At 31.6% G+C, this 24,223-nt stretch overlaps 1 protein-coding gene across 6 annotated transcripts in view; it reads right to left on the bottom strand.

Moving 5' to 3' along the window:
• The window catches only part of LOC134718763 (uncharacterized), a 44,270-nt gene extending 21,829 nt beyond the window's left edge, over nt 1-22,441 (bottom strand). For 3 of the 6 annotated variants that reach the window (XM_063581454.1, XM_063581455.1, XM_063581456.1), the window contains exons 1-14: nt 15,685-22,440; nt 13,539-13,595; nt 12,827-12,865; nt 12,145-12,198; nt 11,560-11,604; nt 10,609-10,707; nt 8,252-8,273; nt 7,220-7,332; nt 6,287-6,319; nt 5,753-5,818; nt 3,603-3,764; nt 2,682-2,726; nt 1,776-1,817; nt 1,461-1,490 (exon numbers count right to left, since the gene is read on the bottom strand). In XM_063581454.1, coding sequence (XP_063437524.1) covers nt 1,461-1,490; nt 1,776-1,817; nt 2,682-2,726; nt 3,603-3,764; nt 5,753-5,818; nt 6,287-6,319; nt 7,220-7,332; nt 8,252-8,273; nt 10,609-10,707; nt 11,560-11,604; nt 12,145-12,198; nt 12,827-12,865; nt 13,539-13,595; nt 15,685-22,387 — 7,510 coding nt within the window. In that variant the 5' untranslated portion in view covers nt 22,388-22,440. Of the gene's footprint in view, nt 1-1,460; nt 1,491-1,775; nt 1,818-2,681; nt 2,727-3,602; nt 3,765-5,752; nt 5,819-6,286; nt 6,320-7,219; nt 7,333-8,251; nt 8,274-10,608; nt 10,708-11,559; nt 11,605-12,144; nt 12,199-12,826; nt 12,866-13,538; nt 13,596-15,684 lie in introns of all 6 variants that reach the window. The other 3 variants (XM_063581460.1, XM_063581453.1, XM_063581459.1) reach the window with 3 other exon arrangements.
• Nucleotides 22,442-24,223: the final 1,782 nt, after the last annotated feature.

Here is a 24,223-nt window from a genome sequence, read left to right as displayed (position 1 = left end):
TCGCTCACCTTAATTCTTTTGGTTAAATCTCTCATCAATGATTATTTTGGCTTTTCAATTTATTTAAATGTTTTTTGGATCGTCCTATTTTCTTCAAAAGCCAAAAAAAATAATCATTTTCTCCTATGTTCTATTTTAGCCATAGGAGCTATGTTTCTTGACATACAAGGAAATAAAATATAAAATTTATACTAGATACTCTGAAACTCATTTAGCCTAAGTTTGGCTGAAATTGATACAGCAGTTTCAAAGGAGAAGATTTTTTTAAAGTAAGTCAACATGATGAACAAATTGTGAAAAAAGTCTTTAAAGGGCAATAACTCCTTAAGGGGTCAAATTGACTTAATTGAAGATCTTACTTTGCTGAACATTATTGCTGTTTACAGTTTATTTCTATCTATAAATATATTCAAGATAATAAACAAAACAGCAAAATTTCCTTAAAATTATCAATTCAGGGGCAGCAACCCAACAACAAGTTGTCTAATTCATCTGAAAATTTCAGGGTAGATAGATCTTGACCTGATAAACAATGTTACCCAACGTCAGATTTGCTCTAAATGCTTTGGTTTTTGAGTTATAAACCAAAAACTGCATTGGACCCCTATGTTCTATTTTTAGCAAATTCCAATGGCGACCATGTTTGTTGATAGATCATAACTTCGGATCAATTTACAAACTAGATACCCTAAGGAACATTCAGTTAATGTTTGGAAGTATTTGGCCCAGTAGTTTCAGAGGAGAAGATTTTTGTAAAAGATTACTAAGATTTACGAAAAATGGTTAAACATTGACTATAAAGGGCAATAACTCCTAAAGGGGTCAACTGACCATTTCGGTCATGTTGACTTATTTGTAAATCTTACTTTGCTGAACATTATTCCTGTTTACAGTTTATCTCTATCTATAATAATATTCAAGATAATAACCAAAAACGGCAAAATTTCCTTAAAATTATCAATTCAGGGGCAGCAACCCAACAACAGGTTGTCTGATTCATCTGAACATTTCAGGGCAGATAGATCTTGACCTGATAAATAATATTACCCCATGTCAGATTTGCTCTAAATGCTTTGGTTTTATAATTTACAAACTAGATACCCTAAGGAACATTCAGTTAAAGTTTGAAAGTATTTGGCCCAGTAGTTTCAGAGGAGAAGATTCTTGAAATAGTTTACGACGACAGACGACGACGACAGACGACGACAGACGACGGACGACGACGGACGCCAAGTGATGGCATAAGCTCACTTGTCCCTTCGGGACAGGTGAGCTAAAAAGACAAAAGAAGTAATTACTTTTTAAAAACGAAATATAAACAACACATTTTTCTAACAGAAACAAAAAGCAGTCACAATTGTTTTTCTTTTTCTTTGCATGATCTGTTTAGATAATTTTGACTGTCGTTAAATATAAAGTTTATCTTTTGTCCTCGATTTAGCACATGCCAATAGACCTACCAGCCATCAATAATCCTGAAAACAAATTATCTAAAATCATTTCAATAGTGAGATGTTATATGAAGCCGTAATGGATAATGTATTAACCTTGATCAGAAAAATAAGCTGTAATATAGCTCTTCTATAATTGTAACACAGCTTATTTACTAATACAACAGAACACAATTTTTTTGAGAGAAACAAATTTCTGTCTATCTTTTATAATCTATAATTTGTATAAGTACATCATTAGTAAACTAGTTCATGTTTTGATGTTATTGTTAAGATCGACAATTGTAATAGTTGTAATATTTGTAATCTTATAAAATATGTTACCACTAGCTTCTGGTCCTTCTCCAGGGTCGTAACCAGGTCTCTCTAAATAATTAGAAAATATTTCTTATTAGAAAACAAGACAAAAAGATTGGACAGATTGTAACAATTTAAAGTTACTTTAGAAATTATTGATGTTATCATGGTAAGAGAGAAAAGCTCTTTTCTGTACTCCAGAATTTTTCGCTTTTCGTATTAACTGGTTTATTGTTTAGCAAAGAAGTATATAAAAAAAATACCTAACTTCAAAGCAAACTTTCAAATTCAAATGTAAGACTTCATTGTTGTTTGTTGGTGTGGTTCATAAGTGTTTCTCGTTTCTCGGTTTTTAATATAAATTTAACCGTTGGTTTTCCCGTTCAAATGGTCTTTAACTTATTAATTTTTTAGCCTTTTGAGCGCTCTGTTCGGTGTGGGCCAAGATTCCTTCTTGAAGATGTATACGACCAAATAAAAACCCATAATAACACAAAGACAAATACATGAAACACTGTTATCTATTTCTTGAGATGATCTTGTAGTAATATTCGTAAATAAGACGCTGAACTTCCATTCATCACATTAAGGTACTACCCGATTAAAAAACAAAGACGCGACTTTCTATGAAAACCATGACCCCTTAATATTTTGCTCTAACATCTAAGTATATTCTACATCAGGATCTTTCAGAGTAAACAAGTTTGCCATGGAGAATAATCAGCACTTTGAGGGAACCAGCAACCAATGCCAACGACACGAGTACATGTTCCGTAAATAATGTTCCTCTTATTATATACAACAACTTACAAATCGCAGATTAAGGTTAATAAACACAACATCAGTAAAAAAACCACTATATAAATCAGTTATCAGTGTATTTCAGATTGTTTTGTGTAATACATTATATATGTGTTTTCAAATTCCACTTACGGCTTCTCAGCTGTCTCTCGAGTAACATTCTTTGCATCATTGGATCTGCAATCATAATAGTTTGATTAAAATTGTATATATAGTGAAACCTGTAATAGACTTCTGTGAGATTTACGAATTTGTTCGTTTTGGCCGTTGTTCGGTTTTGCAAGGTTCAAAATACATACAGTTGGTATGACGGTGCTTAAGAATATGTTGGCTGTACAAATTTTTGGTTTATCCAGGTTTCACTGCTATTATAACAAATATAGAAATCATTGGCAACAAATGGGCCGTTACTTAAAAAGTATTTCGGTATTTCCTGCTTTGCACAAATCAATACATTCTATACCTCTTGTTTGTTATTAATACAATTTGGTTTGTTTAAGGTTTGTAAGATTGTCTAATATATGAACACATGCATATTGGACACATATAAAAATTAATAGATATTCCCAAAAGGTATTTGTTGTCCTTTCAAAAAGTTTCAAAAATTTCACATCAGATTCATGTTGTTGTTAAAATGGCATATGCCAAAAAGTCAACTCGTTTTTGAATTCGTTAGAGTCAAATAAAAGACTTCTCCTTGTATATGATCCAAATCTGACTAGTACAATGAAAATAACTATAGACACAGATCGATAAGCATTCAGAACTCAATACAATCTTAGTACCTTTACAATATTTCTTTGACATATATTAACATATCCAATAAAACAGTTTCTGGCACTGGTCCTTGATTTGAACAGACTATTGAGAGAAGAAAAAACAGTAACTTATTTGAAGGTTACATTTTCAATTTTGAAAAACACTATAATCCTTAAAAAATAAATAAACTATTTACTATAGTATTAAGAGTTAAAACTCGGTTATAAGGATTTAAACTAAAAAATAAATAAATTAAAAATGTTTACAGTCAATATATTTTGAAATCAATTTTACCTCTTTGGGAATTTTCTCCTGTGAGTCCACCTCCGAGTCCACCTCTGCCTCCGCCTCCGCCTCCGCCTCCACCTCCACGTCCCCCACGTCCAAAACCTCTTCCTCTTCCACCAAGACCTGCACTTCCCATTCTTCCACCAAATCTAGTACTTGTCATTTGTTCTAAAAACAGCCAAAGACATATTTAATGTTGCACACTATAGAAAAGAGAGACAGTGAAACTCATAAATCGAAAATAACTGACAACGCCATAGCTAAAAATGAAAAAGACAAACAGACAAACATAGTACACATGACATAACATAGAATAATTAGGGGTAGAAAAGAATATAAATCGTAATAAAACTTTAAACTATTTGAATTTAACATTTATATGCATTACAAAGAAAGGATTAAGTTTCCATCATTGGTATGGCAAACGTAACAACATGTGAATCTTTAACTTTACATTCACTATTGTATGACTAGACACCAAAATATAAATAAAATTATATTCAAATCAAACATCGTGTTTACATCAGCATTTATGATTCACGAACAAAACAACCATGTTGTTGATATGATAAGAAATGCATAAAAGCATGCCAGTATAAATGATCATGCAACAGGATATACTTAAAGGCGAATTTGGGAACTTAAGTAATAAAACCCTTCATTCTGTCAAACTATAATTATCTTTTTGTCTGCAAGGCACGTTTTGCACTTATTGACGATGACATCTTTTCTTTTTCCCTTATCTATTATGGATGATAACGTTGGAAATTGATCATTCAAACTAACGATAAAGTACAAACAAGGCACAAACATTGTTGATAAATAAAGATAATGTAGAATCATATTCTGCTGTTGGCTGCAAATATATGTTATATCATTCTCAGATCTGCATTTGACAGAAATATAAGGTGATAATTAAGCAAAATTTTATTATTTCATTACAAAATGTGTTAATAACTCAAGACAGCTTTGATTCATTTAATTTTGTTTTAATTTCATTTATATAGACAAAAAAAATAGAACTTAGATAGACTGAAAAAACCCAGACCGAAACAAAAAGACGACAGATAGAAGGAGACTGGATTGTCAGTCGAATTTCTATTGACAAATCTCAAATGATATATAAAATGCATAGCAATTCACAATTCATAATCGTCAAATACCACAAACATACCAAATACGCTACACCAGTAAATACATTTTGAACAAAAAATATAGTAATGCAAGCCATATTCGTATTTTTCGAGCAATAAATTAATATCAGTAACATTCAGAAACAAGACATATATAACGTAAAGTTTAAGTATCTTTGAATCTTAGGTTGTATGTTCAGATATTTCGGATTCATAAACAGCAGAATAGTAATTTCAGTTCTTCGTCCATATACTTTTAATATGTTGATATATGTATACTATATATGAGCAGGCAAACCAACAGATATATACTTAATTAATATCGATACCATACTGCTAGCTTTATTAAAAAGACTGTACATGAGGTTTTCTAGGAGCGAAACAATTTAGTTTAAATTCTAACGTATGGTACTCTTGACGTAATATGTAGGTCGTAATTTTTATAGAGATGACATCTTCTCTCTTTGCAGTAATTATATCTATATCCGCTTAATCATGTTTATAAATATGTTGAATGTTGAATAACTTGATAGGTGATGGCAATCAATTGCCAAAATTGCAATGTACATATGTATGTATGTTCCAACTTAAAATTAAAAAGACGATAATTTCTTCGAGTAATCTGCCTCTACTTATGTTTTATGTATGTGTTTTTGGTTTTTAAAGAATGCTCAAATATTAAATGCCAATTGAATTCTTTAAGCCATTAAAGTTAGTAGTTATCATTTACATAAATTAGTATTGCCCTGCAATTTTTCCGAAATATATGTTAATATAAAAAAAATTAACACTGTGATTAAATTAGTTTTCTTTCTGATACCGGATCTAAATAAGTTTAATGTTTACATGAATTAACGAGATAGACATACTAAGTTAATACAGAAATAAATAGAAGGGGCTTAATTATAAGACCGTTTTTATAAAACAATATTGTGGAAATTTTCTGTGAATTTTCAGTTTAAAAAAAGCTATCAAATATGAATATCGTTATCATGTATAACAGTTTGACTATGAATCTCATACCCTTTTGTTCAGCCATGTTCTCATTCATCATGGGAGCCATTAGCTGTGTCATTAATGCCATGTTACCTAGCGTGAAATTGACTAGAATGTTCTATTTAAACGTATTAATTATGCATCAACGTTTCATATTTTTTTCCCATTCAAATTGTCACTATTAATGTTCTCGTCATAAAAATTTCCGTAACCCGTATTTACCTTCATTTACAGATATACAAGAATGAATGAAAAATAAATAATCTTGCATTTATCTCTAAACAATAACTAAATCACCTAGAGTAACGATCAGAAAAGTGATATGATTGCCAAATGTAGTAGATGGTGAATTAAACCTAGTTTAATAGCTAGCTAAACCTCTCACTTGTACAATTAAATCATCTAGAGTAACAATCAGTTATACGATTGCTAATAAGACAACTCACAATCAAAGACCAAATGGTACGTTTTAATTACTGTGATGATATAACTACACACGTACACATGTAAACGAAGCTGTGTACCATGAGTATTCAATATATTTATTTAAAAAAAACCTACCTCCAGGATCTGTTGATCCTCCACCCATCATCTCTGTAAAATAAAATGGAAATATTATAAAAAATGTAATGGACAATATATTTTAAACTTTATAGTGTTGAACAAAAATTCAAACATACCAGGACTGGGTGTAATATAAACAGATTCTATACTAGATCGAGTCGCTGACTCCTTTTAATTGTGTTCATTTATAGGAATTTACCACATTATTATATAAAAAAAAGAAGATGTGGTATGATTATGTCATCTTAACTGTTTACACAATTCCGATCCAGGCAGTCGTTTCATTTTCTTCTAAATACTGTATACCAAATATAGACGTCCTGAATTCTAATTTTAACTTTAAACATTCAACACTGATTGAAGCACGGTTCCTTGACACCTAAGAGCGACTTGTTGTTTGGTTGATTGTGTGTAATTGTATTTTGTATGTATTTACCTCTTGTTTCACATGTCAATGTGACGGAGAGTTTTTAAAATAAAGCATATTGTTTTATTGTAAGATAACATATATTGTATATTTGTGTTTGTAGACATTCGAATGTTTTGATTTTTTTTTCTTTTTTTTCTTTTACTTTATTATTTTTCCTTGGTTTGTTTTCATGGTGATATTAAGTTTTTAATCCAGTATAAAAAAAAATCGGTGGCAAAACCTACAAGACTGATAATGTCCCTCTTCAGCACAATAGACCGATATGATCAATTATGGCAAGAAACTAAAGGCACACGTGCTGTTGTCAATAAAATACCGTTGTCAATAAAATTAACAACGTCGTCATAGGTGAAATAGCGATCAACAATTTATCATGGTCATCTCACCTCAATTGTTTTTCGAACTTTCGCCGTACCGACTCAAGCGAAAAATCAATCTCGTTGAGATGATCAACGATTATCCATAATTCAACGTAGATATCAACTATCAATATAACTTACCCATGAGTGCAGCCATGTCCATTCCTCCCATACCGCCCATGCCGCCCATACCGCCCATACCTCCCATGCCATTCATTCCATTCATACCGCCCATATTTCCCATTCCTCCTCCTACAAAATAAATCACATGTTTATATAGAGTTATCAATAAAATGAAATGTCTGTGTTCCTTTTGACAAATGATAAGTAACTTAAAAACACTATAAGATACACCTATAATGTGGGTACGATGTATTCTTTACAAAAAAGAAAAATCAATTGACCACGGATTTCTCCAGTGTTTATTTGTGCTGTAATCCTCATAATGAAAAAAAAACATGAAAAATGTGTACAGACATTTAGTAAAGCAAATATCGTCTCAAATTAAGATCCCCAGATACCAGAACCGTCGTTTTATTCGCATTTATTTTACTGCGTCAAGACATTTTTCAGGATCTCGTATTGTTGATGTATGCTTAGGGTGGTACCTAACACTACAGGGAGATAACTCTGTAAAGTCATCAGAACGTTTTAATGACGTTGTGTTCCTAAGGGAATATCAAGCTTCTCAATAATCAACATAAGTGTTTGTCAAATAACCAGTGTAAGTTTTCTGATTAAACGGTTGGTTCAATTTTTTTGAATTTTTTATATTTTTGTCAAAGGGTTCAAGTAAATACATTGTAAAAATATTAAGAAAATTAAACAAGCAAAATTAATTTTAGTAAATGTGTTAGGTACCACCTTAACTGCAGATTATAATACCGTCGACTCTTCCAGTAGGGATTCTATTGGATAAAATGAGTTTATTACCATGCTTTGTATATAGATAATTGTATTACGTGTTTTGATTTCTTTTGACTCGAAGGATTTAAGGAAAGATTGCATATTGTTTGTAAGTCTATGAAGAAATAAAATCAAAAATGTGGTTCACACTTAATAACCCGCATATATTATACAAAAACATCTTCAGCCAATCAAAAGTCAAGTCAAATCCAAAATAAATTAGTAACCATTGAAATGAAAATAAAAAAATATTGAGACAACAACTTACCACCTTGACCCATGGCTGCTGCTGAAATGAAACAAATTACTTATTAGTTTTGTTTAAAGATACATTTTTGTTTCCTTCGGTTAAGACAAAAAGTAATACATATAGGTATAAGAAAATTCATCTTTAACTGACATAAATCGTGTACTTATGGTATAATTGAAGGACTTCGCCTTACTTGTCGAAACTGTATGGTGCGAAACGTGATACCAAATTTGCTTTTGCATAATGTACTTTCTTTCTACTCTTAAATGACTGATGAGTTTCTTGGCTAGCGTAAACAAATGAGACTTAGTATCTATTATACTCATTTCACAATTAATTTTCATAATCTTTCTAGCACAAAGTACAACTGAATCAATCAGTAAAACACTTTTTTAACTTAAAATCTAGAAAAGAATCATATACATTTTACGACAAAAGATGATATAATATTATAAAAAAAATCCATATTCAGGCTTTCAAAACATATGCAAAAACGAAATATTATGAAATATAAAGCAATGACATCTACCCCCCCCCCCCCATTTTGATCTTAAATCAGCACAGCTTCAAGCTTGTATGATCAATTGATAAATGGTTGGAAATGTCCACTGTGCTACTCAAAGAAAGCTTAAGTTATGGAACAACAAAGTTAAAGCTGGAATTTACGATACATCATTAAAATAATGTATTTCCATATTTAGGCTTTTTTTTACATAAAACCTATTGATGTTAAAGCAAATATAATTGGCACGTTATTAGCTATATTATAAAACATAGAAAAAAGCTCCGAATATATAATGATAACATATAAAAACATTATTGACATTCATCACTCTCTTGGATATGTTTTACATTAGCTTTGCATGAAGCATGTATATTATAAAATAATAAAATGTCTGAATAGTGTTGTGTACAACTCAATGAAATGTTAAGATGTGGAACAAAAACAAATGGTGGAATTTAAAATGCATCATACAAAAGCATGGTGGCAAAGCGAGTACCTAGCATTGCTTGCATTGGGTCTATTGGAGATCTGCGACTATCTGAAACATAGACATTCAAAAAGAATGTATATCCGTTTCTTTAACTGTAAAACAATGTTTTCAACTTAAAACGTCACTGCGAATATGACGACAATTTGTAGTAGTAAAGTGTTTATAAAGAGAATATTTATCTTGAGAAGTATATATCCGTTGTATTTATTCCTTATAAACTTAAGGTACATGTATGTGTGACATTAATATAAAGAAATACGAACAAGACAAAAGAAGACTGAACGTATATGAAAAATAATTATTAAAAGTAATAGAATTCAAAGACAAAAAAAGAAAACAAAATATGGTTAGGACTGTCTGTGCCTTTAATAAATTTTGGACAGAGCAACATTGCGATGTTCTTTATATTAACATAACTCACACCACATCTTCCTATATCTATTAAGATAACAATAAGTATTGAAACATATGAAGATATTTATAACCAAAGAAAAATAAGAAAATTTCTCACAAACCGGGGGAGGTCAATAACATATTTTTAGATTTTTTTTATCCTAACTTAAGTTGCTGTTGTAAAGACCACCTATATTCGTTACAAAAACTTGAAGTGACGTACCTTCAAACTTAATATATTAGTTGTCAAGTTTAATGACGTTAAACTAGCCTACTAAATATTTAAGTGATATTTAATGAAAAGCAGACAATCTGTCGCATACAAACAGATACATTTAACGAGAATTTCATATACAAGAGACGTTGTTCATATTTAAAAGTAGGAGTATCCTGTGGGGCTCCCGAATATAAAAAATATATATCAGTTGTACACATCAAGTTACAGGTATAAAATGATGAAATAAAGAGAAAAAAAAACCTTTCAAAAATGTATATAGATTTTTAGAAAAATTCATTTATGCATCATGTCAACGTCACATTAGCCAAACAGACTCCGTATATTGATGTGTGGTAAAATTCGTCTTGTAAGTTAGAGTTGATCTTACATATATACGTGTATAAATCTCAAACTGCCTCATAGAATCCACGTATGGTCAAACAAATTATAAGGCTGGTATCTTTGATATGATTTTGACAGTTATATTACTAGTATACAAAACAAAATTTCTTTTAAGTATACTACAATAACTGTAGACATATAATGTCAACAAGTGATTTATTAATTCGATTTTGCAAAGGAAATATAATACATGCAAATATAAACATAGCAAGTATGTCCAGGCTTACATATTTTGATACAAATTTGAATAAAAGCTAGTATTTCAAATGTCTGCACATCCGTTAAGTTACAGAATAGTACCAATAAAGGACTTCATTTTTTTTTCCATTTTTAACATATACTAGTAAACAAACAAAAATAATCTTACTCAGTAAGCTTTGCATCATTTTCATTTTCAGAGCACTCATATCTGGCGTCGGAGCTGGTGGTTGTGTTGGTTGTGGTGTTGTTGTCGCTGGTGGTGCTCCTATAATATTAGAATTAGATATTAACTGTTTTAAAACTTAGGAGAGTAATGGAAGTTGATTTGCTTGTTTTTGTTTTTTTAATAACCAATATGGCATTTACCCGAGATTGTTTTCTCTCAATCGATGTATGACTTTTGAACAGCGGTTTACGACTGTTGCCTTTATATAGCTATCGTATGATAAGTTTTTAGAACGAATACTTAAAACCTCTGTAATATGTATTAGATAAGTGGTGTTTGTTCGGTAACGTTTAAATGTAATCTCATGTTTGTCTGATTATGATTTAAACAATAAATCTTTCTTCAAATGTAGCAGTTAATCGCAAGAGACATTTACGATATTAGTCTGCTTTAGATAGTTATAACGAAACATAGTTTTTTTTAATACTGTGTTTTTTTTAATAATATACGATTATAAAACATCATATTAGAGATGTATATAAGAAAAGAAGATGTGGTATGATTGTCAATGAGAGAACTCTCCTCAAAAGACCAAAATAACACAGAAATTTACAATTATAGGTCAACGTAGGCCTTCAACAATGAGCAAAGCTCATACCGCATTGTCATGCTATCTATTTAATTTGTTTTTTAACATTTGACAAATCAAACAAGAAGTGTTAACTTTGTTAGGGTAATAATGTATACAGTATGACTTTTTTTGTGTAACGTAATTATCAGTATGAAGCTTAGTAAATATATACATTGATAATCAAATGATTGGCGAGGATTTGCCATTCAGCATACAAATAAATCCGGAAATAAATGTGTCTTAAAATTAGAATCAAGATACTTGTTTGCAGAATTTTCCATGTCAAAACCAATCATTATAAAAAGAACTAAGTAGTTTACCTAACATAGCTAATAAAGCGTTTCTCTGTTCAGCTGATAAGGATCCTGAAACAAATAGCAGTACATGAATTGTTAGAATACAAAGTGAATAAAACAATTTACTTTATTTAAAATGACATTTTGTTTTACAGGACAACATGTACTTTTCATTTCGTTATCTGACGTTTTATTTCAACGATAAACTTAAATGCACGTTGTTTAAGACATGTCAAAAAATTTGCATTGGTGAGCATTAAAAAATCAGCTAAGGTTCGCGTTCAATTTAATTTGACGGGAATATGCTTTTCTTGGATCTACAATTGATGTAGTTTCATAATTTTACTAAAATTTCAGAACAGTTAATACGATAACAGAAATACGCTTCATACACATCATATATCATAAAAGTTCGTTTATATTTTTGCGACACTATTCCAGTAGCAGTAATCGGAATAATAAAAACATCGCAATAATTTATGAATTTACTGTACATAGATACATCAACTTTGATAGAAAAATAGAAATGAGAATGCTTAAACAAGAATTCATAATACAAGATTATTGTAATTGAGCTATAAAAAGATTTTAAAAGACATTTTGTCTTACCAACAAATCCTTGCATTCCGTTGTTGGACTGTGATGATTGTTGTGGCTGAACATCTGTGAAATAAATATCAAACCATGTTTATCTACACATGCGTAACTTAAATATATATCCTGGATTTTATTGTTAGCAGGACACGACTTACTTATTATTGCAGTAGTTTCGTTAACTCTTTATATAAACAAAAAAACAAAACAAATAAAAGTACATTTACGTTCTATTACAATACGCAATCAAAATCTAAGCATATGAATATCACACCACATTTAATCTAACCAAAAAATCGTGTTGTATTAACTGGGAAAATGTCAGCTTAATATGGATCTGGTTTATACGAATAATTGTCTATGTGGGTTTGAAAAAACAGAGCAATGATCACTTCAAAATCTTGAGTTAAATTTTGAGTACATAGATTTTGTTTCGTTGGTGGGGGGATGAGTTATAATCGAATAATTGTCTATGTGGGTTTAAATTAACATAGCAATGACCACTTCAAAATCTTGAGTTAATTTTGAGTACATTGATTTTGTTTTGTTGGTAAGGAGATGAGTTATAATCGAATAATTGTCTGTGAGGGTTCAATTTAACAAAGCAATGATCACTTCAAAATCTTGAATTAAGTTTTGAGAACAGAGATTTTGTTTTGTTGGTAGAGTGGATGGATAATAATCGAAATGGACATACCTCTGATCATTTGACTACCCATGCCAGCAACATCGATACCTGAAAAAGTATGAATTGTGTTAGAGAATAAGTTTACAGTTAAACCTTGAAATCATCAAGTTGTATTGAAAAAAGTAAAGATGTAATGCAGTGTAGTGAACAATCTGACCTTTTAATCTGTCGAACAATCTAATATGAAATACTGTGTAAGAGATATTATCTTAACTTCACTCAGGACAACATTCTTAAATCAAGAATTCTTCGATTAAAACTATAAAGCAACATACGCATGTCTTGGTAATATCATTACAAGTTACAGCCTTGTTGAATCATAACATAAATGTTGCTCTCTTACTTTATACATTTACCAGAATATAACTAGTTATGACTAATCAACGAGGCCAATTGGATTCATGCTTGCGAAAGCCTTGTTATTTATTTTTTATTAGTTTTATAGATCGTACCGGTAATGCTATAAAAGGTCTTCATCTTCCTTTTTATACCGAACCAATATTAAACACCATTAAAAAAGTCACCTTACACATAAAGAAATGCTTTACCAAGTCAGGAGTATGACAGTTGTTTTTCTTTCGTTTGGTGTGTTTGAGGTTTTAATTTTGCCATTTGTATGATTTGATAACGGACTTTCCGTTTTGAATTTTCCTTGGAGTCCGGTATGTTTGTTATTTTACTTTTTTCAATAATAATCACATCATTACTCTTAAATACTCACCTTGGAATCGTCTGTTATTGTTTTGATTAGATTTTCTTTTTTGATTAGGCGATGAAGCTATTAAAAGAACATAAAAAACTATGTCATATATCAACCTTGGAATATTTAATTAAATAATGTTTCTAGTTGTCCTAATGTTATATCTTTCTGGACAGAAGCCTTGACAAGAGATGATTAATCTCTAACTGAAAAATGTCATTGCCCCTTTTTTGTCGTTTATGTTCGCATTGATATTTACTTTACAAGTCGAGAAAAACAAATCATGAAAAAATCGTTTAAAACTCAAAAGCGATAAAAACTTATAACATAAACCAATCTTAAAAAGTTAAAACTAATACCCGAACATACACTTAAACACAATCAATCCCCTAAACAGTGCAATTACATAGTGTATACCTTTCAAAGAACATTACACAAAACCTTAATAATGATTATACATCATGTCTAGTTTTTCAATACCTATCTTTTCTTACTTATATTTTTAATATATATCATATGATTATATAATTAATAATGCCGAGAATGTAATATTTAAGGAAATCCCATGTTTGATCTCATCCATACAGTCAATTATTCGTGTTTGGAAATTGCATAACAATATCAAAATGTTCTTCCATATCCCCAAAAAAAGAAGGCTTATTATATTTTCATGAAAAAAGCTCACATGCTATTCCTTTAAAGCAACATTGATACCTAATATGGTTATAAATACACTTGATCATGGTATATCAAATAATGTTCACAGAAAATACGACGATTGTTAAATACTTTTTAAAATATAGAAGATAAGATTGAGAATGGAAATGGGGAATGTGTCAAAGAGACAACAACCCGACCAAATAAAAAAACAACAGCAGAAGGTCACCAACAGGTCTTCAATGTAGCGAGAAACTCCCGCACCCGGAGGCGTCCTTCAGCTGGCCCCTAAACAAATATATACTAGTTCAGTGATAATGAACGCCATAATAACTTCCAAATTGTACACAAGAAACTAAAATTAAAATAATAGAAGAGTATCTTTATTTCTTAACGTATTTACATTAAGGTTAAGAGGTAGGTAACAAGTGATAGCAACATTTTTTTATAACCGTCAATTTTATAAATGTTTGCAATACTATGTTAAAGGAGAGTGAAACAAACGTATCAATGATTATTATGAGTTACTTCCCTTTAACGATGTCTAAATCCTTCGGTTAATATTGTTAACATTAAATATAACGGGGGTATGATGTTCATTCATCTATCAAAGGCAGTTTTATTTCCATACAAAATTTAACGTTTATAATATTTTTGGATTGTTACTTTATTTCAGTTATTTATTTAACTTTAATAGCTCATTTAACAAGGTGTCAAATTCATAAAATAAAGCTTACGATTAAGATTTATCGGAAGTATTCTGAATTGTTCATGACTTACGACCAATCTTAATCGTAAGTTTTATTGTAAAACCGACTCTTGTTTTATAATTGAATACCTTTAAATATGTTATCTACGCATTTTAATAAGTGTCCTTCATTTTGGTAGTACATGTCAACCTTTCTAAATTATTTTTCATTTATGATTTACATTCTCAATATCTAACAATCATTATAAAATTAATATAAAAAGAAACCGATGCCTTTATTGGTTAAACATTTATGAAATATTAAGAACTGTGTTTTCATATTTGAATAGTAGCAAGTTTATGCAAATTAGAAGAAAGAAAAGAAAGTAGATCACTTTGGATATGGGTAATATTAACATTCAGACCAAAGATGACTGTTTCGGTCGTTTCTTCCTCGTTCACGTTTTATAACGAAACTAATTTAGATTTGTTAAATTTTTATTTCACTTTGTTTCACTCTTTCTCATTTTTAACTACTAAATAATTTGCAGCAATTCCAAAGCACAATGATCACGATACCTATTTATAAAAAAATGCTAAAATTCCTTAACATGTCTTAGTTTGTTTTTTTACACATATTTAAGATCCGTCGCGCAGTATTCTCTCTTTAAAATAAATTATTTAAACATGTCCTTATATTTCTCAAATTGATAACAGGTAAGTTATAAAAGATGAGATTACACTTCTAATTAGCAAACGTCTGCTGTGTCCGAACAATTTGAACAAGGCAAAATGTGACATAATATATTTCTTATATTCTACCTCTCATTACAATATCCATAACATTATTGGTCGGTGCCCTTGCTAAAGGTGTTGGTTTTGTATCAACATCATAAAGCCAGGATGGTGGTTTAATTTTTGGTTGTACGATATTGACGAAAGGTTTTCCAGTACTGATTATTGGTTCTACGTAATTTGTTTCTGCAACTACATCAATACTTTTACTTGTATGCAAAGCACTTGTTATTGGCACGTCCGTTGTTTCCATAACAATTGTTGGCGCTCTCGAGTATTCCGTTGTGTTGTATGCAATAATTGCATCTGTCATTGTTTCAGTCACATTCATTTCTGGCTCCGTGATATAGTCTGTAATTAGTTTTCGACCACTTCCTGTGTTGCTTCCAGAGATTAAAGTTTGTGTACCCATTAATTTTGTCTCCTTTAACGAAAATACAGGAATTTTAGTTCTTTTTATTGACTTAATGCTCTCCGAAACTACAACATTGTCCGTATGTAATGAAATCAACGTATCATTAGGTAGTTTTATTGACTTAATACTCTCTGAAACTGCAATATTGTCTGTACTTAATGAAACTGACGAATCGTTAATGTCATTTCTTGTATTGTTATATATACTTCCAGTAACATTACTGTGTGATGTTGTATTTACTTTAAGTGATACGAAATCAACAGTTTGCGTGGTTGTTTCTGCTATTTTTGTCGTTAACAATTCTATTTCTCTAGGAATTCCAGTGGATGTTTCGGTTATTTTTTTCGTTAACAGTTCTATTTCTCTAGGAATTCCAGTGGATGTTTCGGTTATTTTTGTCGTTAACAGTTCTATTTCTCTAGGAATCTCAGTAGTTGTTTCGGTTATTTTGGTCGTTAACAGTTCTATTTCTCTAGGAATGACAGTGGTTTTTTCGGTTATTTTTGTCGTTAACAGTTCTATTTCTCTAGGAATGACAGTAGTTTTTTCGGTTATTTTTGTCGTAAGCAGTTCTTCCGCTCTAGGAATTTCAGTTGTTGTTTCATGTGTTGATGATACCGTCGTATTCAGGGGCAAATATGCAATCACTGTTCCATTTGTATCTTGCTCAATAAACATTGTCTCATTTTCGGGCAGAGCAGCGGGTGTTGGTAATGTTCGATCTAACGTCTTTCTACTTTCCAGCAAGTCTGTGTTAGCCATGTCTATGGAAGCATTATACATTAATGACGATTCAATTGGCAAAACATCTCGTATTGAACTTTTTACTTCCTCTACTGATATATTGGCTTTTGCAGAAGATTTAATTATAACTTGTTCTTCTGTTGTGTTTCTACTGATAACTTTATCAACTTCATTTGTATTTTTTGGAATTAATACTGAATTTTCTAATGACTTTTTATTTGGCTCTTCATTTATTTTCTGGCTGTCCGAAGTTTCTACTTTAAATTTTTTAACCTTTTTTGTGTCCACTGACCTAAACTGTTGGTTTGAATTGTCTTGAACAATGACTTGGCCTAAAACGTTCTTATTTGCCTTTGATTCCGTAGTTGAATCGTTTAGCAAATCCGAAGCATTTTTTGTTTTGACCAACTGTATACTTTGTACAGTTGGTTCTATTGGTTCAAAAATTAATGTTGTTGATAAATCTGGATCAGTTAGAGCAGGCATTTCGGTAGTTGTTGAAAATTCTTTATCCGGTACGGGTATACCGTAAAAATAATAATGCACACTGTCGATATATTTTGATAAAAATCGCAACATCTTTTCCATTCGATTCAGAAATTCTAATTCCGTTGTAGCTCTTGCTATTTTTTCTATATCTTTATCAGTTTTTAATCGTAAAGAAGATGTGGTGTCAGGGATTGAACTTGAATCGGTTTGAATTGAAACAGTATCTGGTAATGTTACATTCTGCTCCCTGTTAGTAAAGTTATGAGAAATATCAACAGCTTTACTATTATTTGTTTCATTCACTTTCACATCATCGTTTTGTGTCATTACAGCCATTTGTGCCGTAGTAGATGTATCTTTGTTTATTGGGTTTTCAGTGGTTGACTTTTCATTCCGCGTTTTTACATTAGTAGCCAATTCAACTACATTTGTAGATGTATCTTTGTTTATTGGGCTTTCAGTTATTGGTTTTTCAATCCCCGTTTTTTCATTAGTAGCCAATTCAACTATAATAGCAGATGTATCTTTGTTTTTTGGGCTTTCAGATGTTGACTTATCATTCGGCGTTTTTATATTACTAGCCAATGACACTACTTGTGACACATCGTCATACATGATATTCTCAGTATGTTGAACATCATTTCCACTTACTAAAGGTGCATTGCGAATTTCTCTTAAGTGTGTTACTTTAGTAACTGGTACCTCAACATTGGCTAATGAGACAGATGTTTGGTTCGTAAGCTCATCATAAGTTGAATCATTAAATCGATTTGTTGAGTTGTAGTTGTCAAATTGTTTACTTGTTTCTTTCTGAAAAGAAAATTTTGCAATACCCATCTTTTTACCATATGCTAGTCTGATCTTTTCTTTCTGTTCTTTCGGTGCGTTTGATTTTTTTGTTTCATTCTTCAGATAATCAGTTATATTATCTACATCACTCGCAATGACGCCATACTTATTAATAATTTGTTTTGTATCCGTTTTAGTACCGTTTTTACGTACAGCCGAATCTGACAGAACTGAATAACCTGTCACCTCGTTTCTAATATTCGAAACAGTTTTATTTATATCAAACAAAGACGATGAATTCGAAATTTCCATGTTTCTAGAAACAATCATCCTAGAATCGTGGTTTGTTGACATATTTAATTGATTAAAAATCTGTGAAATGTTTTTTGCTTCGTCATCAATAAAACTATTATTTTCTGATAAGGCGACTGTCTCATTCTGTAACAAAATAATGTCTGTGTTATTATTTCCATCAAATGTCAAATCTGTAATATTTGAAATCGAGTAGTTCGAATCATTATACAAAGAAATCATGTCATTAAGAATGCTTGAATTATACGTAGAGATGTTCCTATATTGATCCAATGCAGTGTCGGAATATGTTGTATCCAGTCCTGTTGTTGTCATTGATAGAGTATTAGACGAATCACCGGCTGCTGCTGCTATCAAGCTTCCTGCAATCAATCCCTCACTTAAACCTTCGCCCATTTCGCCACCAAGCTGACCAATCCCAACTGCCTCACCTAACCCTTCGCCTCCAAGCTGACCCATCCCAACTGCCTCACCTAACCCTTCGCCTAATTCACCTCCAACAATCGACATGACAGCTAAGTTTTCTGCCAATCCGCCAGACGGTCCACGTGTTGTCGTCTGTTGCTGTTGGATTTGATCCATCATTCCTGCATCAAATGTCAATAATTGGTCGGATGAAGTTTTGTTAACGTCTACAAATAACGCATCTGTAGAAATAGAAAAGTTAAAGTCGGTTTTCTTATTTGTACCTATATCTAGAGTTGAACCGCTCAAGTATAAAGTCGATGCATTTATATTCATTGAATTGTCTACAGTAGCTTTGACCAGTTGATCAGATGAATTTGAATCTATACTGAATAAGCTATTTGTTAAAGTATAGTTCATGTCAGCAGTATCATTTCCAATACTATCAACAACTCCAATAGTATTTGATGCAACTACAGATTCGTTATTTCCAAGTAACACATTGGTCGGTATGACTGGCATACTGTTATCAGATATTGATGAGCTATGTGTTATCATACTTATAGAGTCACTAGGTACCTTGGACGATGCATCAAATATCTGCGCATTGTTTTCGATATGAGGCTTATTTATGTCTATTGCTTTGATCATTGTGCCACTATTTCGTTCCGAAATTGTGTCAACGTTGCCAATATTTACATCAGAAACTAATCCCGAAGACGCTGATTCTGATTGTTTGGTTTTGACAACATTAGATGTAGCAACAAGACTATCTGATGATCTTTGATTTTTCCTATTGTTTTCTGTAGCATCTGTTGCAACATTTCCTGACGTGTCAGCTTCATTTCCATTTCCGGATGTAAGTGCAATTGTCTTGGAAGTGACCGTTTTTACATCAGTACCTGAGGTTTGACCGATTACATTATTAGCTGCATTTGGCATCAAAGGACTAGAAGTAACCTTGGACGTTTCAATTGTCTCGCCGATTAATTCTGATTGTAATTTCACAACACTATTAATAACATCCGGGCTAATAGGTATTGCCTGGTTGTTAACGCTGACGAGTTCGCTATTTGATACCGATTTTGATTGACTATCATCAAGTATTAATTCCTCATTAGCAAACATGTCACTGCGGGTATTACCAGTTGACGACATAGTCCTAACAGATAATTCATCATTTGATTTTTCTACAGTGCCTCTTGTGCCACTCGGAGAGTCTATGTTCAATTGGCGGTAATTGTCGATATTCTTTGCAACTTCAATGTCTGGCAATACAGTACCAAAATTTTGAGACCCGGATGATTTAATGATTGCATTATCAATAGTTTGCTGGCCTCTACTGTTTACCGATCTGTCTGAAGAGACTATTACATCTTTTTGAACCGACGAATCTACAGCAGACATTTCCGATTTTACCTCAATAGCAGGTAACATGACGATTTGGCCTTTTTGTGTTTCAGATTGAGTTTGGTCAATAACTGCTGATTCAGACACGTTGCTGTTAAAAATTATTGTTGTATCAATTGACCTATCAGACTTGAGACCAATGTTTGTTTTGCTGGACATTTTAATTGTTTCCTTGTTCAACAATGTACTATCTCGAACATTGGAATTTAAAATAAAAGTGTCGTTAAATGAATTATCAGTTGCACTATACGTTGAATCGTTAGCCATTGACGTTACAACTGGCATTGATTCCACTGGGTCTACGGGTATTCCATACGGAATTGCAACTTTCTGTGATATAGTGTTATCAGTTAATGTTTTGCCATTAGACTCCCATGTCATAGTTTTAGAATTTTGTAAACTGGTTTGCAGATCAGTTTGGTTTGCCAATTGATCTACAGGTATTCCATGAGAAAATGTAACTTCTTGGGACATTGTATTATCAGTTGATGATTTACTATTAGACTCCCATGTCATAGTGGAATTGTGTAAACTGGTATGCATATTAGTTTGGTTGTTATCGTTCAAATCAGAATCAATATTCCCGTTTGGCCTAGAAGTAATTCCTTGTAGAATGCTGTCAGAGATAAAACTTATGTTAGCTGGAAGAACATGTTCCTCCTGTTGAAAAGGGATAATTGGTGGCATTGTTGTTGACATGGTACGTGAAAGATCAGATAAATCAATGTTTGATCTGTGTGATGAATCATCATTAACTGTTTTAATAGTCACAAAATCCGAAGGCGAAGAAGGCAAAGTGGCAGGTTTTATCAAATTAGTGTCGAGAGCTACACGACCAAAAGTTTTTCTTTGATCTGAGAAAACAGTCACTGTTGACCCTACATTTATTGCATTTACACTCTCTTGGGGTGGTACAATGCCTTCTATAATAAGATGCCCTTTTTTACTTACACCAGAATCAATTGTCTCTGATGTTGTACCGCTAGTGTTTGTAACTGACATACTAATACTTGTGTTATGTGCATCAAAGGAGTCGGAAGATTTTACTTCCGTATTATTTCGATGATCAGTAGCAAAAGACTGCACTTCCACAACTAAATTAGTAGTATTATCCAATACATTATCAAAACCTGTTACTGATGTTTCTGATACAGTTTGATTGACTACATTGTCTATAGTGTTTGAAGAATTAAATGATTTGCCAAATCCATTTTGTTCTGTTATCTTGATTTTCTCAATAAATTTAATGCCTCTCGATAAATCCGGTCCTTGGTTATCAGGGATAACAAAGTTGTCATTTAAATCAATTTGGGAAGAAGTTTTTCCAGAAGTAAGTTGAATAGATTCTGTTATATTGTTAAGGACAAATGGCTCAGTATTATTTGAATCGAATTGACCACCATCAGTTCTGTCAAACTCTGGTGCCTGGTTGCGATTTGAACGGGAATTTACACTCATAATTTCTTTGTTTATCATTTGTTTGAGATCCCGATCAGTAACATTATACTTGATGCCACTGCTTACTGTTGGAGCGGTATCAGGTATAGCTGTTGCAGATTGAGATTGTGCGTCAACGGGATATCTTTCATCGGTCTTTGCAGTTAATTCTGTGTCTTTAATAACACTTGCATTTTCTTGATTTTCTGATTTTTGATTGGTCGTTGCAATGGACATATATTCTTTTTGAAAATTTTCGGAAACCCCTTTTGCTATATTTAAAGTCATATGGTCTGATGAAATAGATGGTATTGTTTCTCTAGATTCATTCGGAACTTGTATTGAAATAGTTTGTGACAAATCACTTTGAGTTCCTTTTGAATTTTCATCCGTATGTACAGGTTTATCTATGACAATGTTTGATGATGAGGTTAACGTTTCATGAGACAAAATAGTTGACGACGATGACGATGATGATGATGACGAAGACATGTTTACATTTTCATTTAGATCTGATCTTTCCCTGAAAACAGTTGTTATAATTTGTTTTCTACTGCCTCTTTCTGAATTTGAAATTGGTTTTGGTGTAGTTATTAATGGTGGCACAGTTGGATCAATAGATTGGGGTGTCATAAGAGCGTGATTCGGTAATATAGGAGCCAATGTAGGCCAGAATGTTCTGTATTTTGGAGGGGGCCACTTTGGCGCCAATGTTTGAATATCTGGCATCTCTGTCGATGATGCGAGTCGATATATTCCTCCTCCATCTGGAAGAAATAAAATTATATTGTTTTGATTTTGCATTAAACTGTTTATGTTTTACACTATAAAAAGAAGATGTGTTATGATTGCCAATGAGACATCTACAAAAGACCAAAATGACATAGAAATTAACAACTATAGGTCACCGTACGGCCTTCAACAATGAGCAAAGCCAATACCGCATTTTCAGCCCCGATAAGATATCACTGTTTAAAGGAGCTTTATTTTATCAATTGATTCATATAAAATTGAGAATTGTAATGGGGAATACATTTCTATTTATCTATGTATTTATTCAATAAAGTATCGACAGGCATTTAAAATTGATGATAAATAAACGACAATTAAAAATATAAATGCATGCGAAGACAAAAAATGTTAAACATGGGTTTGAAATAACAAAAAAAAATTAATAAGGAGAAGATTAGAAAACAAAAAATGTTAAACATGGGTTAGAAATAACAAAAAATTAAATAAGGAGAAGATTAAAGACAACACAGGTTAGATAGATATATTAGTGTCTATGTATAAGTGGATTATTTCTCAACACAGTGATGGCAGGAATTATGCGTGTTCGTGTTGTGGTTGGTGTTATCGCAATTGTAATTATGGTGACTAATTTGAATTACTAAAACAGTACGTAACTTGATAAAACATGGAGCTATTTGGAATGTGTTTCGTTTACCAAGGCTTTTCTGAGAATGATTCATAATGAATATGTTGTGACAAAGCAAATTATACAACTTCTCAAAAGTAAAATCACAAAAACAAAATCAACTCAAAGTCCCGACTCAGATAAAACAAATCAAACTAATGTACAACAACCGCCATATTATAAGTTTGTTATCATAGTTTATTGTAAAGAAAAGTTTTATCGGGGCCTTTTATAGCTGACTATGCGGTATGGGCTTTGCTCATTTTTGAAGGCCGTACGGTGACCTGTAGTTGATAATGTCTGTGTCATTTTTGTCTTTTGTTGATACTTGTCTCAATGGCAATCATAGCACATCTTCTTTTTTATATGAACTTTTTTTATATTCAGTCATATAATCGCACAGAAAGTAAAACCAATCATTCAAGCTGACGCAAAAATTTACTAGCTCGATTCTGAACATGTAAACATATTATTATGTCTCTGAACATAAAAAATAATCACAATTAGATTCAAACACTAATCAGACGGTCTAAAACCTTTATCACTTAACACTAAATGAATTGCGCTATAACGTTGAATCTTGAGATAGGAACATAAAGATAACCTATTATTGTGGAACATAAAGATAACCTATTATTGTTAAAATAAACTTTAGGTTTTGTTTAAGCGTAGTCTGTTAAGTAAACTTTCTGTCACTATAAAATAAATAGAAATTGTACTGAAGGCCGTATATGTATATAAAAAGTGTAATTTCTTTCTTTTTGTTCATATCTGAACTTTTTAGCGTTGCGCAACTAATTGTAATGCATGTGTAGTAAATCATATAGTCGCAACCGCATTCTTGCTATATCATATTAAACATAGAAAAAAAACATGTTTACTTGTTACTTGTGTCAACAATTAAATATATAAATATGTTCTTTATACACAAAACATAAAACTATTGGTCTACAAAAAACTTTCACATGACTAATGTAAAAATCGAGTCAGATAGTAACAGCTTACTTTAAATAGGTTTTTGTTTTTAGAAAATATCTTAATTGGAACAACAAACTATACGGTTGCCAAAAGTTGGAGGACAAGAAGATAAACGGTATTTAACAATACGATGGAGTAACACGAACTAAAAACTGTACGTACAAATATGT

Source organism: Mytilus trossulus, chromosome 5, assembly GCF_036588685.1.
Source record: "Mytilus trossulus isolate FHL-02 chromosome 5, PNRI_Mtr1.1.1.hap1, whole genome shotgun sequence".
NCBI classification, from domain to species: Eukaryota; Metazoa; Mollusca; class Bivalvia; order Mytilida; family Mytilidae; genus Mytilus; species Mytilus trossulus.
The sequence above is the reverse complement of the archived record's forward strand: the minus strand, read 5'-3'. Positions and strand labels throughout refer to the sequence as shown.